Source organism: Onychostruthus taczanowskii, unplaced genomic scaffold, assembly GCF_017590055.1.
Source record: "Onychostruthus taczanowskii isolate IOZ18803 unplaced genomic scaffold, ASM1759005v1 scaffold14, whole genome shotgun sequence".
Classification (NCBI taxonomy): domain Eukaryota; kingdom Metazoa; phylum Chordata; class Aves; order Passeriformes; family Passeridae; genus Onychostruthus; species Onychostruthus taczanowskii.
Window position 1 is genome coordinate 14,110,262 of NW_024498573.1, and position 15,034 is coordinate 14,125,295.

The 15,034-nt window shown below is 47.2% G+C and overlaps 1 protein-coding gene across 7 annotated transcripts in view; it reads right to left on the minus strand.

Annotated features, from left to right (window-relative positions):
- The window catches only part of LOC121332218 (rho GTPase-activating protein 7-like), a 51,622-nt gene that overhangs the window by 524 nt on the left and 36,064 nt on the right, over positions 1 to 15,034 (minus strand). For 5 of the 7 annotated variants that reach the window (XM_041397437.1, XM_041397443.1, XM_041397442.1 and 2 more), the window contains exons 2-10: positions 14,750 to 14,821; positions 13,197 to 13,278; positions 11,761 to 11,824; positions 9,223 to 10,574; positions 8,682 to 8,846; positions 7,836 to 8,115; positions 6,318 to 6,516; positions 3,970 to 4,189; positions 2,184 to 2,298 (exon numbers count right to left, since the gene is read on the minus strand). In XM_041397437.1, coding sequence (XP_041253371.1) covers positions 2,184 to 2,298; positions 3,970 to 4,189; positions 6,318 to 6,516; positions 7,836 to 8,115; positions 8,682 to 8,846; positions 9,223 to 10,574; positions 11,761 to 11,824; positions 13,197 to 13,278; positions 14,750 to 14,821 — 2,549 coding nt within the window. Of the gene's footprint in view, positions 1 to 679; positions 1,785 to 2,183; positions 2,299 to 3,969; positions 4,190 to 6,317; positions 6,517 to 7,835; positions 8,116 to 8,681; positions 8,847 to 9,222; positions 10,575 to 11,760; positions 11,825 to 13,196; positions 13,279 to 14,749; positions 14,822 to 15,034 lie in introns of all 7 variants that reach the window. The other 2 variants (XR_005952125.1, XM_041397440.1) reach the window with 2 other exon arrangements.

Here is a 15,034-nt window from a genome sequence, read left to right on the forward strand (position 1 = left end):
GGAGCAGGAAGCCCAGGGGAGGAGCAGATCAGTTAAACTACATTCCCTCTGAGGAAAACACAAGGGAAATGCCTTTCCCCTCAGCAGCAAGGTTTTGAATCCCTACAGAGTTGCAAACCTCTTTGTGCAGTGCATAGCAATCGTGAGCAACTACAAGGAGCCACAGCTCCTGCCTTTGCCTTGGGGTTTGTTGGAGGCTCTGCTGTGAGCCTCCTAAAAAAACTTCCAGAGTCCTAAAGCAGCGCAAAAATGCAGCTGTGCTAGCACTGGAGAGAAGGTGTTGCATTGATGCAGGTGCTCACTGACATACGCATGTGTACATATGTGTGTGTGTGTATATATCTGTATCTATAGCTGTATCAGGTTCTTCCATGTCCAGAGCGCTGGGGAGGGCCCGGCTCTCACAGCTGCTCAGTGTCCAGCACCTCACGGGGTGGTCCCAGCTGGCACTTCACCAAGTGCACACCTGTGCAAACGCACTCTCCCGGTGGCTGAGCCCTGCCCACAAACCCCCAGGCCTGGCGCTGGTGCCGCAGTGACAGCAGGGTGACAGCCGTGTCGCGTCACCAGCTGCCCAGGCCGTGTGCTGTGCTCCCTGTCCCCCACACCCGTGCCATGGAGCTCTCCCTGCTCCCGGGGCTGAGGCAGAGCCTCGCCAGCCAGGCCCCTCCCGCCCTACCTGGGGCCACGCCGGGGTGGCAGCGGCGACGAGCCGGGTCCTGCTCGCGGGGCCACTTCAGTGGCAGAAGCAGCGTCAGCCGCAGTCCAGTGGTGGCCACAGTGACCAGTCCAGCTCTGGGTCCAGAGCAGCAGACCCAGGTGTTCCTCCAGGCACGGGCATGGCACAGGCTGCCACGCTGAGCTGTGGCCTCCAGCAGAAGGGGGACAGCCCTCTCCAGGCAATCCCTCAGTCTCAGCACCCAGTGCCTACCCTGGCAGGGAGGGGGTGACACCAGCAGCACCCCGGGGTGAGGGGCAGCCCCACAGCTCAGGGCTGGAGTCAGCAATGGTCATAGCAGGGGTGTGTGGAGTGTCCATGTGTGCAAGGGTAGCTCAGAGTTCCATGGGGCTATTCCACGGGCCCATGCAGCCAGGAACAGGGCCAGCTCTGTGCTGCCAGGGCTGACCAGAGGGTACGGGGCAGGCCGTGGTGTCAGGGCACCCCAAGGGCCTCAGATCTGGGCACAAGGGTTCAGGCCACTGTGGGGGAAACAAGGGCCCATGGTTAGGCTGGGGGTGGAGAGGGGCACTTAGGAGGCCTGTCTGGGCTGGAGACTGATGCCATGCAGGGATCAGACCCCTGGGAATCTCAGCTGTCCTGGGGTGGGATGTCACTCAAGCCAGGCACTGGTTGTGGAATCAGTGCTGGGGCAGCCCTGGGGCAGGGCCATGTGTCAGTGCAGGGGAGCCAAGGGGCAGTGTCCCCTGCCCAGACGAGCAGCTGGAGCAGAGGATTAGAAGGTCTGAGCTGACTGCTGGAGTGTGGACAGCACCCCTGAGGGAAAGGGGCCAGGGGTCAGGTGGGACAACAGGGCTGGCAGGGCAGCTGCCCTGTCCCACACCGCCGGAGCTGAGCCAGAGGTGGCAGCCAGGGTCAGCCAAGAGTAAAGATCATCAGACACATCCACGGCGATGAGGTCCGAGGTGGAGCCAGGAAGGTGAGTCAGCCAGGAAGGGAGGTCAGGATCAGGTCCAGGGACAGCAACCAGGTTAGCCACAGTCTAAGGATCACTAGGCAAGTCCATAATGATGGGCAAAGGCCGCGGTCAAGCTGGGAAGTCAGTCTGTGGGCCAAGGTCCAGCTTCAGATTACTGGGGTCAATGGCCAGGCACAGGCATGGCTGTTGCTCTGGCCAGGCCCCAGCAACAAGACTTCAACCCACTTTGCAGCAGAGCTGGCCAGGGCCTCCCAGCCAGGGCACATGGCAGCCACTGCCCCACAGGTGCTCTCTAAGCTGTCCCCAAGCCCCTGGAGTGAAGCCCCATCACGCTGGGGATGGAGGGGGAATGGAGGAGTGCAATAATGACACTCGGTTTCTCTTTGGTGGCAGCAGCAGGATGCCCATCTGCCACAGGCACAGAGCAGCAGCTGGGCTGGCAGGGACATTGCCCAGCTGCTGCTCCAAGCCAGCCACCCCCCCAGGATGCCCAGAGCTTTTGCTTGGTGACAGTGAGTGATGTACCTGGAAGAGCCTGTTGCACTCCATTATCATGTGGGCCAAGCCCTGCGTTGCTGCCAGGTTCTCGTTCAGCTCCCTCTGGTCTGGCTTCCCCAAGCTGCACTTCCTCTGACTGGATCTAGGAGAGGGGAAGGTGAGAGGAAGGCTGAGTGTGCAAAGTGCTGAGAACCACACAAAACACTCTGCACTGAAGGACCTGCATGGCCATGTAGGGCTCATGCAATGTGACCCTGAAGGTCAATTCCCTCCCAGCACATCCCAAAGCTGTCCAGAGCACTACTGACCAGTAGTAATGGACACCCAAGAAAGGCAAGTCAAAGAATTTATTCCCCAAACACATCTTCACACACTTGGCCAAGAACAACAATGACCCCAGGCTTATTTGTGTATAATCTTCAATATCAATCTCCTTTGATACCTGCAAAGCCCATGTAGAACTTTTTAAATCCCTTGGCCCAAAGCACACCCAACAGTTTCAAAAACAACCCCCTCTTTTAATTCATGCTAGTGGTATTACATCATTAGTCCTGGCTTCTGAAACTTTTATCTATGTACATTCCTGCCAAATGGCTTGAAAATTGGGTGGAAGATAATAGTCCTCAGTGCTGCTCCTCAGAGTCAGACCTGTCAGCTTGAAGCCTTTGAAGTGGGAACCATGCACCAAGGCATTAATGCACAGTTACAGCACAGCTACAGCTTCAAAGCATCCTGGCTTCTAAACACTGACAACAAAGAGAAAACTCCATTGCTATCTTTGGTCCTAACATTTCAGAGCAGCGTTGATGTAAAGCAAAGAGGAACAAGTCCCAGAGTGTAGCTCCTAGGAGCTCAGCACAGCAATCCAGCAGGACCTGCTGCCATCACATCCCCAGGTGCCCTCGCAGTGGCCCCGTGGCTCTCCTGCCATGTGCCAGCTCAGCACAGGGATGCCTGAGGCGTTTTCTGATGTTTTGTGACATTGAAAAAAAAATCCTCAGTGTTTTCTTTCCCTTCCCCTGTGCTGTCCAGAGCCTGAAAGATGCCAACAGCACATCTGACAGCTCCTGCTTTGGGACTAGTCCTTCCCTGTAGATCCCCAAGTGAGGTGCTCAGCTCACTACGCTGTAGGGAGCACGATGCTTCCTGCACAGCCAGCTGTGCTCTCCTTCCCTGATCCTTCTGTCCACAGCCCAGGAGCAGCAGCAGAGCAAACAGCCCTCAGGAGGCCAGATAAGGCATGAATGCTCTCAGAGATTATTTGTCTACTTTGGCCCAAGGGCACCTTCCTCCCTGCACGTACAAACGGGATGTTATGCAACCCAGATACTTTTACTTATTAAGATAAATTTACAGAATCCTCATGGCTCAATTTGGCAGGAATGATCCCCTTATCACCCAGCAGAACCAGTGCCAGTAGCTGCCTCAGTCTGCCAGGTACCTGCAGGGCCTTATGGCCACACTGGGCTCAGGTGGCCAGCACAGGAGCATATTTCCAATGGCCAGCACCACTTTAATGCCAGCAGTGAGCCACATGCTGGGCTCCTGGGCAGCCGGGGGAGTGCAGCAGTGGTGAGGGACACACACAGACTGGTCAGGAGCACGGCAATGAGGCCTTACCACAGCCCCCTGCACTGGGCAGCCACATTGCTCCATACACTGCAGGCAGCTCCTGCTGCACCTGAGCAATGGGATTTAAGGCAAACCCCAAGGCACACACAGTCTATTCCCCCCTCAAAATCAGAGCTACAGAAAGCATTGCTCCAGCACGAGCACTGGGGACAGCAGCACTGCCAGCATCAGGTGCCAATACCTGGTTGAGGAGGAGGAACTGTCCCGCCTCAGGGTGTTGAGGTGAAACAAAGAAGGTGCCAGACAGACAGCAATGTTGGTTGGGGTCATCTGGTTTTCCTCAACAAAAGCCACCACATCGCGCAGGAAGAACAGGAGGATTTTCAAAGCTTCTCGGTTTTCCTTGGGGAGAAGGAGAATAGCAGCCTGGACAGCCTGAAACTGCTCGTCCTTCGGCACGTCTGAAACCATAAACCATGACAAAAATCACTCGTGACCTGCACAAGCAGCATCCATCAGCAGGGTCCCAAGCAGGGCACTGAGCTGGTAGGTTCATCCATTTCCCTGTCCCAAGCTCACAGCAGACAAGGAAAGGCCATTATCCCATCAAACATGAACCATTTCTCCTACTGCCTGTCAAGTGCCTGTTCACACCCAGGGATGCTGCTGCCTGACTTGCAATTTATCTTGAACACCATGCTAATGAACATATCCTGAACTGAGTCACAATCCAAATAAGGACCTGTCTCCCCATAAAACATTACTCTGCAGTGATACTCTGGAGCTGCTCTAGTGTCTTTCCTTTCAGCTTCAAGCATGAAGAGAACAGATGCTCTCAGATAACTCAATTCAGAGACCAGTGTTTTGCCAACAGATTTTAATTCACACTAACCCCACTGAGACTGTCTGGCCAAACAGCTCTGGCAGCAGGGTCGGTCTGGTTCATCCTGCCACACATCCCCAGCACACAGATTTCTCCAATTAACACCACTGCAAAGGGCAGAAGATCACTTCTCCTTCCCTTCAGGTGGAAGTACATGCATAAAACACTCAAAACACACTTCTTGGTGAAAGCAGCACAATTCTTATCTCCAAAAGAGTAATTTAATTTGTGCACTTGCTCCAGAAGATGGGTGAGTGGGGCAAATAGAATTTGGGCGTTTGCTGCTTCTCTCCCAAAACAAGAGACAGAAGGTAGACAGTGGCCAGATTACAATAATTGAAGGAAAGAAGTTAAACATGCTTTGGACATGGGAATTGTGGATCTCCTTACAAAGGAGGATTTGTGAATGCAAGAAGAAAACTTATTTCAAACAAATAAATCATTTTCAAACAAAATTTTAAAACCCTGGCAGGTGATGAAATAAAACCCAACAGAACTTTCATGAACTGTACACAGAACAGCAGCTGCTCACTGACTTCGGTCAATAAAAGCCACATGGGTTAGGCTGCAACACCAGTGCTCTCAGAAAGCTTACAATTTGTCTTTCAAAACCTTTTCTCAAAAGCAGAATAAACTTGTCTGTCCCAAAAATATTATTAGCCCTACTTCAAGCTCCTTTCCCAATCCACCTGCTTTTTGAAAGCGAATTCCTTGAGGGCAAAGTAGTGGAAATAGAACCTGTTTAAACTGTATTGAATGCAATATTTCAGCTTTGTGTTTCCTTGGTTTTTGGGTTGAGTCTCAAGGACAGTAACAGTGTGAGCACAGGCAGAAAGCTGCTGGCATTTCCCAGCTGTTTCACAGCAGCTGTTCTTGGGCACCTAATAAAGAAATATATCAATACATCAGGTCTTCTCGCTCAAGGAGCTATGCCATGCCATGAACAAGGGGACCAGGTTATTTCTTAATTTAGCACAAGGAAATAACTGTTTAAAAGCACAGTTTAAGGGGGCTGCTGCAGCATTTCATTACACTCATCCCTCAGGGAAGAGAACTAGCTGGTTCATGGGATGCAGACTGGAAGCTCCCAAGTCCAGAGCCACAACGAACTCATCTTGTCAGAAATGTCCTGCCTGACTTATCTCCTCTGCTGGGGGACTTGGCACTAGTCCTGGTCTGGCCACTGCCTTGTACAGCTGAACTTTAAGATAGCCAAGGCACTGGAAACTGCTAGCTACAGGGGACATGAAAGAAGATGACATATGGACTCCATCATTCAGAAGGCTAACTCTCTTTTATTAAGAAACTCATTGATTTTTTTTTTTGTACTCTACTTCACTACAGGTGGACTTGAATGGTCCTTTAATTAAAACACCATCACCATTGTTTAATTAAGAAACCACCCTTCGGTAAACAAATCTCTTTAACACATTCCACATGTGCACAACACCAGGTGCAGCGAGTTAGGCTACAAATTGTTTATCATTCTTTTCTCTGATCTTTTCACAGCCTTTCCCAGGACGATGCCTGGGAAAGCTGTGTGTTTCTCTCTGTGACCAGAGAGCTGCCACGGCTACGAATTGTTTATCATTCTTTTCTCTGATCTTTTCACAGCCTTTCCCAGGACGATGCCTGGGAAAGCTGTGTGTTTCTCTCTGTGACCAGAGAGCTGCCACCACAGGAGAATGCCAGCTTTTGGTACCTACACTGGTAGATGTGGAGGAAGGATTCACAGAGCCTGCTGGTAAATATAGGCTCAGGAAGGTCACGGAAATACTGCTTCACCATATCTGCCACGTCAAATGCTGACTGCCCTTCATAACAGACATTGTTTGGGTTGGTTTCATTCATTTCTCTTAAAGACAGGATCCTGGATTTAACACCGGATTTTCGGAACAGGCCAACCTGTGGGTAAAAGAAATTATTCGAGACAAAGTGAGGAATCATTGGGAATCAAAATTTTGACAAAAAAAGTGATCCTTCACCTTCTAATAGCAAATATTCTATGGCAGTGGGATTGAACACCAAAATATTTTTGTATCATTAGAAGCCACATGGACATTTCTCCAAGGCAAATCATGCCTGGTGCCCACAGAATCAGCTGTGACATACCAATTTTCATCTTTCTTTGGCTTTTATTTCATACAAAACCACTAATTTTGCCTTTTAAAATCACTACCATTGACATATGTCCATTCTTTTGGGCAGGCTGTGTTTACACATGGCAACTCTCAGTTTCAAATTCAGCAATGTGTGTCCACCAATTACAAACATACATTGAGTGCTGACTTACACAAACTGACTGTGAGATGCACAAGACTCCCTGTAACAACTGATATATCTAATCCCTCCACAGGCTGGCAAAGGGATGCCATTTTGAAGGAAATTTTGATGTTCTTTTTGATGTGATTGTCAACTGAGTGAGATTTAGGAGTTTCCCATGAGCTCGACCCACCAAAACTTCTGGTGACAGTTTTACTCAGTGCCACTGAGACAATATTTACACTCTCTGGTTTATTTATATGAACTGAATGGATACCATAACCTCAAAATGAAAAAAACTTGCATTGTCACTTCACAGACGTGAAGTCACACACTTTTGCACTTTGGCATCATGTAACACATCTAGACAATGGCAAAGCTCAGGAAGAAAAGTCCTCTCTTTAACTAATATGTCTCATGTCACAAGGTCTTCATTTCTGCAGCTATGCTATGGGAACAGCATATACAGCACACACTTCCTCTGCCACCTCCACTCAGGGGATAAATACACAGCTGAGCTCCAGAAAAAGTTGGAACAGGCACTGCTGTAATGTTTTCTCTCTGCTTAGTGGTGCATTTCAGCTGAAACAAGACTAATTTTCACATTAGCTCTGGCACTACCAGCAGCCACAGAACAGAGGGAACGATGACACTGTCTGGCAGATTTGCCTCCTTGGGGAGCAGAGGCATGACACCTCCCCAGGCAAAGACAGCCTGACTGCCTGCACCAAGAGGGTTTCAGTAAGGGAAGGCACAAAAACACAGCACAGGGCTAAAAGTACTCCCAGAGGAAATCAGCACTGGCATTTCCTCTCAGGCAACCTGCTCAGAGCTACACCTTCTGCGTATTCAGAGCCTTAGGGTGTAAAAAAGTCCTTCACAAAAGTATAAAAGAGAGTCTGCTTCCCTGGAGCAGATCTGTCGATGGCCCAGAGCTCCTCTGGGCTGCCTCGAGTTCATACCTGGTCAAGAAAGTGGCTTCTCAGATACTCCAGGGCTTGCAGGATGCCATTGGGCAGGGGGTGGCTTGTTCGCTGCACATTCAGAAGTAAAGGAACCCCAAACACATTTTTGTCCTTGTAGTCTGAAGCTTTTGGCTTTTTAATGAACTTTGGAATGGTCCTGGAAACAAAACCATGTAGATGCAGCTTACTAGGTGTCCAGCACATTGCACCTGCTCCTTTACACTCATCAGAAAGGGCTGAGCTCCACCTTGTCACAACCCCAAATTCTGCCACACACCTGTACACACAGCATCAGGAGGGAGAGAAAATCAGCAAAGGCAATTACAGGGATGACTTCCTCATTTCATTGCTGAAATTAACTTTAATAATGCATCCTCATAGGAAATACATTCCATACAGGACTGCAGGGTTTTTTCATTCTTTCTATATTCAAGTACCAGCTCCCCATCACAAAATGTACATAAGTCCTCTGAGTGTCTGCATTTGTCACTGCTTTAGGTCAAACAGACCAGTGCTAAAGGGCTGGATTCTCAGTCCAGCCAATTCTCACCTTAGGTCCCACAGTCCTTGGGATGGTCCCCTGAAAAAGCCCTGCAGTTGGGCAAATTTAAAGACAAATTGTGATGTGCCTTAAAATCAGTAACAGCACAACCAGCAGCGGGGGGCAAAGGCCAGAGCAGAGGAAATCCTGAAGCCATGGAAATAACCATGATGCTGCTGGCAATTTAATAGGATGAAATTCTTCATCCTGAACATGTGCAATGTACGCAGACAAGGAAATTCACATGCTTACATCAACTCCTCTCTTTCCAGCTCAGGTTGTTTTAATGTCAGACAACTTACCAGTTCCAGCCCTGCTTACTGCAAGGGGAATATCTGTCCATTAAAGCTGTGAGTTTCAACAGTGCCAGCTTTTGTGTGCGGGCCAGCTGGGCAGCTGACTGGCCATCATTCTGGAGGGAAAGGCTTTCCAGGTTCTCTTCCACAGACCAGTGCTGCTTCCCGTGCCTACAGGATAAATATTGCTTTACCTTAGGACCATTTCCACCATCCCTGTATCCCCGTTTGCTACCTGCATCTGTGAAGTACCCAAGACTCTAAATGTTATTTGCACTTAAATAGTTATTTGCACTTAAACAAGGTACTTCCCATCCAGGAGGGCCTCTGGCAATACAAACTGTTTCCCTGGTTCCAGTGCCTGAGTGCTCATGCAGATTTTGAGTGTCCTGCTTTCAGCAGAGGTCAGATATTGGTGCCCGTGGAGCAGTACCTGCCACCAGCAATGCAGACCTTGCTACCTAGGACAGACTTTAGAATACTTTGTTCTGGCAAATCAATTCTATTTTGAGTGGACAGAATCAAAGGCAAACCCAAAGATGCTGACCTGTTGGTCTTTTTAGAGTCTGTGATGTATGTCAGGTCTGCAGAACCAATCTCCTTGCCCAGGCCACAGCTGCTCTCTCCCTCAGCCTCCCCTGCTGTCTTATCTTCTGAGCCCTCTGTTTCTACAGAGCTTTCTTTAGGGGAGGGTGGATACAAAGAGGTCAAGTCACTGGTAAAGTCAGAATCCCCATCATCTGATAACTTCTCTGTCCACTGATCAACCAGCTTCTTGAGACCATTGACATCTGCTATGACGCTGTTCAGCTCTGAGAAAATGTCGTCGTCGCCGACTTGCGCGGCCTCCAGACCCTGCAGCTCGGGGCTGGGCATGTTGTCATACACACTCAGCCTGTGATCCCTGCCCAGCACGGGGCTCCTGGCGCCTCTGGGGTCCCTGGAACCGCTCCTGCTCCGGCTCCTCCTGCACCCGTGGAAGCTCCCAGTTCTCCAGTTGACGGAAGAGTTGTCTGCTGGAGACAGAGAGCTGTCTGTAAGTACTGTGGGGAAGGTGCCAGGTTTATGGCCTTGTGGTATTTGAAACATCAGGCTCTTTTGTACAGTCATGTCATTTTTTAGGTTTTGCTGGGATCGATCATTCCCCAGCAACAGCTTGCTGGTGTCCATGTGCTCTGCATACGTCTCCCTTCCTTCACAGGAGCTGCCTGGTTTTATAACAGGGCTAGGAGTGCTCCCTGTGCTGCTGTTTACAGACTGATTGCTGCTATTGCAGCTCTGGGGAGAAAAGGAGGAATTGTTCTTTGTTCGGATGCCAGAGAGGTCAGAAATATTTACACAGTTCAGCATCTTCATCTTTTCTTCATTAAGTCCTTCCAGAAGAACAGGTTCACTTATTATGGGTCTGGCCTTTGACTGACCACTCCTTAAATTGCAGCTCCTTAAGTGCAGCTTCTCCATTTTCTTTAGAAGGCTCTTCCTCTTTTTTGATGGTGACTTATCCAAAAGCTTCTCCTCACTGGTGATATTTAAAAATTCACTGGGGGGAGGAGAACAACTAAAAGCAGAGTCCAGTGAAGGTACCTTAACTGAGGAACATCTTGAGGAGCTCGTGCTCGTTTCCACATCTTCAAAAGGTTTTTGGGAGTTAACAATGTCACTGTCAGCACTGCTGGTGCTGTGAATTGAGGACACATCGTGCTTCTCACCATGATCCAGAAAGAAATTATCCTTGTTGTTGATGATCTTCAACACTGGGCTGCCTGGGGTGGGAGCACCAGCCCCTTCCTCTGCTGGGAATCCTGCCAGGCTCTCAATGCGAGACCACCGCTGGCTGCACCTCTCATAAGCCCATCTGTCACTTATTGCACAAGGCTCATCATCTTCTGAGTCGTCACTCTTAGAAGGAGAAAAAAATAACAACACCAGTTTAAGGGCAAAGTTTGGCAAATTTTAAGTTCAAAAACCAGTTTAACATAAAAAATAGACTTAAATTTTCTGCCGACTTCCAAAAACCCCATGACCAACATATGGAAATGTGACCATTCAGACACTGAAGATCTGCCCTAAGTTAGTTGAAAAAACATGCTGACAAATGATGCCCAAGCATGCTGACAAATCTGGGAAGCTGACCACAGAAAAAAGTGACAGATTTGATCTAAGGGTGAAAAATCCTGGTTTGTGGCAAATCCAAGGGTTTTGAAAGATAATTGTATTGGGTTTACACTGCCTTTCCTAAAGTCAAACACATCAAACACTCTCATACTTCTGTGACCAAAACTCATCCATTTTCAGGTAAAGAAGTGTTTAGCTGTGGGACTGTGGCAGCATCAGTATCTCTGGCACCCTTTTGGAGCCCTCAGCCTCCCTTGCCACCTGCACCAACTGCCCCCTTGCTGGATTGTCCCCACTCTGGGGGACCGCTGGGACAGTGAAACGTTGGAGAGATGGGAGCCACCTGTCTCTTCTCTCTGGGCTCTCTTGCCCCATTCTGCCCTAAGAGAGAGCAGAACTCTCCAAAACTCAGACATTTTTCCAGAAGATGGCATTATTTTCTCACTAGTCCTGCAGTTAATCCACGGTGGCTCAGAGGCTTTGCAGAGCTGGTGCTGCCCAGCCAAGCTGTGGCCACCACTCTGATTTAGCTGCAGGGACAGAGCACAAAGACAGCACAGCTAAAACCTACCCAGCTTGTATTGGCTGAACATTTGGATTGCCCTTTTAATTTCTTTGTTAAGTCGACAGGAGTGAAATTTCACTTTTAGCACTTAAATGAGGGGGGAAACTACTTAGGAAAGCAATGATAGCCATGCTGAGATGGGGCTCTGGGGCAACTGTTGGACAGTAATATGTGTCAAATCAAATTTTAAAAGTGTTTCAAAAGCCACCCCTAACCTGCCTTGCAAAGTTTCAAATCCCTATGTTTTCTCAACATAAAAAAATGCAAATAGCAGAGCTTTGTGGGATGGAATAGAAAGGAAAGTTCAGAAATTGCTAATCCTTCATGCACTTTTAAACCCAGGTGTTTGTTATAATAGCTAAACACATCTTTAATTAGAACAGCAACTGTATGTTACAGACATACCCGTTTCCTATCACGGCTTATTTCCACTTTCATTGATGCATACTTGTTCAATGTGTTCAACCTTCTAGGGTTTGAGAAAAAACACAGGAGTTTTAAATTTCAACTATTTGATTGCTTGAAAACAAACATGCACCAAACTAGTTGTGATCTTCTATCACGGAGTCTTCACTATTGTCAAAGTCTGACATTCTGTTAGAGGCTCCCATACACTGGCCCCCAAAACCAGCACCAATAACAACACCATGATGTTCACACTTCTAGTTCTGCCATCTTAAAACTAGAGAAGACTAGTTTTAAGATGGCAACTATAATCAATCATTTAATTTAAAAAATCATATTATTAGCTTTCTGGTTGTGAAATACTTCATATTGATTTAAGATTTTGAAAGTAAATTAAATTCTGTGTGAGCTTCTTGAAAAAAAAAATTAAAAATCAAGATGTTAACCTGTATCCCTGGAAGGACTGCATTATCTATCATTTTAATTAAAGCTTGTGGAAGCAGTAAGGTCCCCAGACTAGTCAATCACTTAGTTGTCAAACAATAAGTGGCATCAACAGGAGGCACACTGAGTCTCCAAGGAGCACTCAGGACAAAGTGACACGAAAAAAACAAAATATACCCAAAGTTCTCTAAAGCTGTGCTTTAGAGACGTGTGTGAACAACTCCTCTTGGTGCTCTGTTGCAGGCAGAGCTGGAGTTCAGGTGACCTGAGAGCACAGAAAAGGACCAGAACACCTTGCCAGGAGAGGAACTTTGCAGTGCCCTAAGTGTTAGAAATCATCATTTCTGCTGAAGAAACTCTGCTAAACAATCCCATCATGAGGAGGCTGCAGTAACTGCAGTACCAACGGAAGCAGGAGCCTCATGCTATCCTGGCACTGTTCCATGGGGAAATTCCACAGGGCCCTGGGTCTGACCTGGCACTGACAATGCAGGTTCACTTGTGTGCTCTTAACAGTTGTGGCAAAGCAATAACTTCAAACCAGTACCTTTGCTTCTCACCCAAAAATATTCAGGAGAACAGAACAGATCTCATGCAGATAATTTCTTTTTGTCTATCTGCTGGAACAGGAGTTGGAGGAAATTCCTGCACTCCATTATACATGATCCTAGAGAGCAGCCTGCCATGCTTGCAGGGAACTGGTTATTTTTAATCAGCTTGCAGCCATTTCACATCACAAAGAAGATATTTAATGCCCAATGTAACATCCCTGAGAGCTTGGCTGAAGAGGAAGTGCAGACACGTGCTTAATTTACCTTTTAATTCCTAAAACAACCAACTATAGTGGCACTAAACTATGCACTGAAGTGATTTCCTTCAGTCACAGATTTGGTGATTTTGTTCCTCTCTGACAAAAGCAGAGGCAGGAAAAGATGAGTAACCAGTAACTGGGGGGCTGGGGGTATCAAAGATGATCCATGATTAATGTTTACCTGAACAGTGATTCAATCGCATCTCCATCTAAAAATTCATGATCTCTCCTCACAGTTTTTACATCAATGGGAAACTGCATATCTGTGAACAAAGAAGTTGAATCTGAAACCTGAGTTGTAATTGCAAAGACTTTCAGTTTTGCAGCTCATTTATCACAGTTGAAATGAAACTACTTCTATTTCTATGGCTGTGCATTCCTGCAAACATCCTTCCAGCAAGTGAGGATCAGTTCCTTAGGGCAAGTGGGAGAATAAATGCAGGGATCTGCTTGCTGCTGTTATTAAAGGTGAACAAGCCCTTCTGCATCTCCAGGAGCTTGCAGTCACTGAGTGCCATAGACAAGAAACACAAAATAACCTTCAGATTTGCTTTGGTTCTCTGCACCTTCTACAGAATAAAGCAGGGATTGTTTTACACGAGCCTTTGCCATGGTGAGGTGCAATGCAGCACATGAGGTTCTCTGAGCTCTAAGGAGCCTGACACATCACGCTGGGCTGGAAGCTGAAGAGTTCAGTGTTTCAGCTCCTGAGATTTAGCCTTGCACATGAGGGAACCACTGAGGTCCATATGTGTTTTCTTAGCTCATTTTATAAGCTTTATTTTCCTAGCCAGATCAGGAAACAGCATAAACAGCAAGGTAATGCAGGGGATTCATTTTCCAGAAGCATGGCAATGCACATTTCCAACAAACAACCTACAAAATACAATCTGCTGTAGGCAGACAGGAAGCATTTCCAGGTTTCATGGAATACAGCTTTCAACCCAGCTCTAAGGCTTGACTTCAAATTTTCAATTTTGCAGTGACCAGGGTAGGTGAGAATGAGAGAAGTTAATGTTGTTCTTTTAACTGTAGTTCTTTGATAAAATCTTTCTTAAAAATAGGTTAGCTTTTGTTACTTTCAGTGATTGTAACAAAAAACATATTTTAAAGAAGAACCATTTTAAGGCATATGCACAAGTGTGGCCTGAAAAATTATACAAGCTCTCAACAAATTCATACCTCCTCCCAAGAAATAAGCACACTTTGTAGTTTTAACAACATGAAAACATGCTGAAATTACATTTTTGGCTGGCTGCTGCTGAGTATTCCTCCTGAACACTTATGACTGCAAGATGATTTTTTCCAACATTCTTTTTCAAAACACCAATAAAGCAATCTCACTCAGATCACAGGCTGGAGAGCCTCAGAGGAGTTTTGGTTGCAATCAGTGGTTGGAAACATCACTTCCAGCACCCCAAGGAAAAAAAGGCTGGAAAAATTATAAGCAACTAAAAACAACAAAATCAGAAATTTGACTGAGTTATAGTCTAACAATAGGGAAAGAAAACCAGGGAAGATTTGGTCCTTTAAAGAATTGTTCTGAGTCCCTGCTGAGATGTCCCTTCTGCAAGGAAACACACCAGGTCACTACTTTCCTACATGTTGGCATGAAGATATAACAGAATTTGGAAGTGCTTCCATCAGAAGTGTCAGGTTCTAAAATATATTATTTATGTGAACAATTCCACTCAAATTCAGTGTCAGCTGCTTGGCAAGTCTTTGTGATCATACCTTCAAACAGCTGAGCATACTGGGGAAATCCAGCAGCTCTCAGCCAGTCGCAGGCTTCTCTGGCTTCAATTTCTGCAATGAGAACACACAATTGTTCATGGACAGTGCTCACCAGAGTCAGTGATAAGCTAATTTCACCTGGCACACTCTCTGAGAATCTTGCATGTTAATGTTTTGTTAGGATATTGCTAAAAAGGAATAAATCCTTGTATCCAATGCAGCTACATGCACATAGCTCTGCAACAGTCATTCATACTATTGAGATAAGCAAACACAGGATTGGCA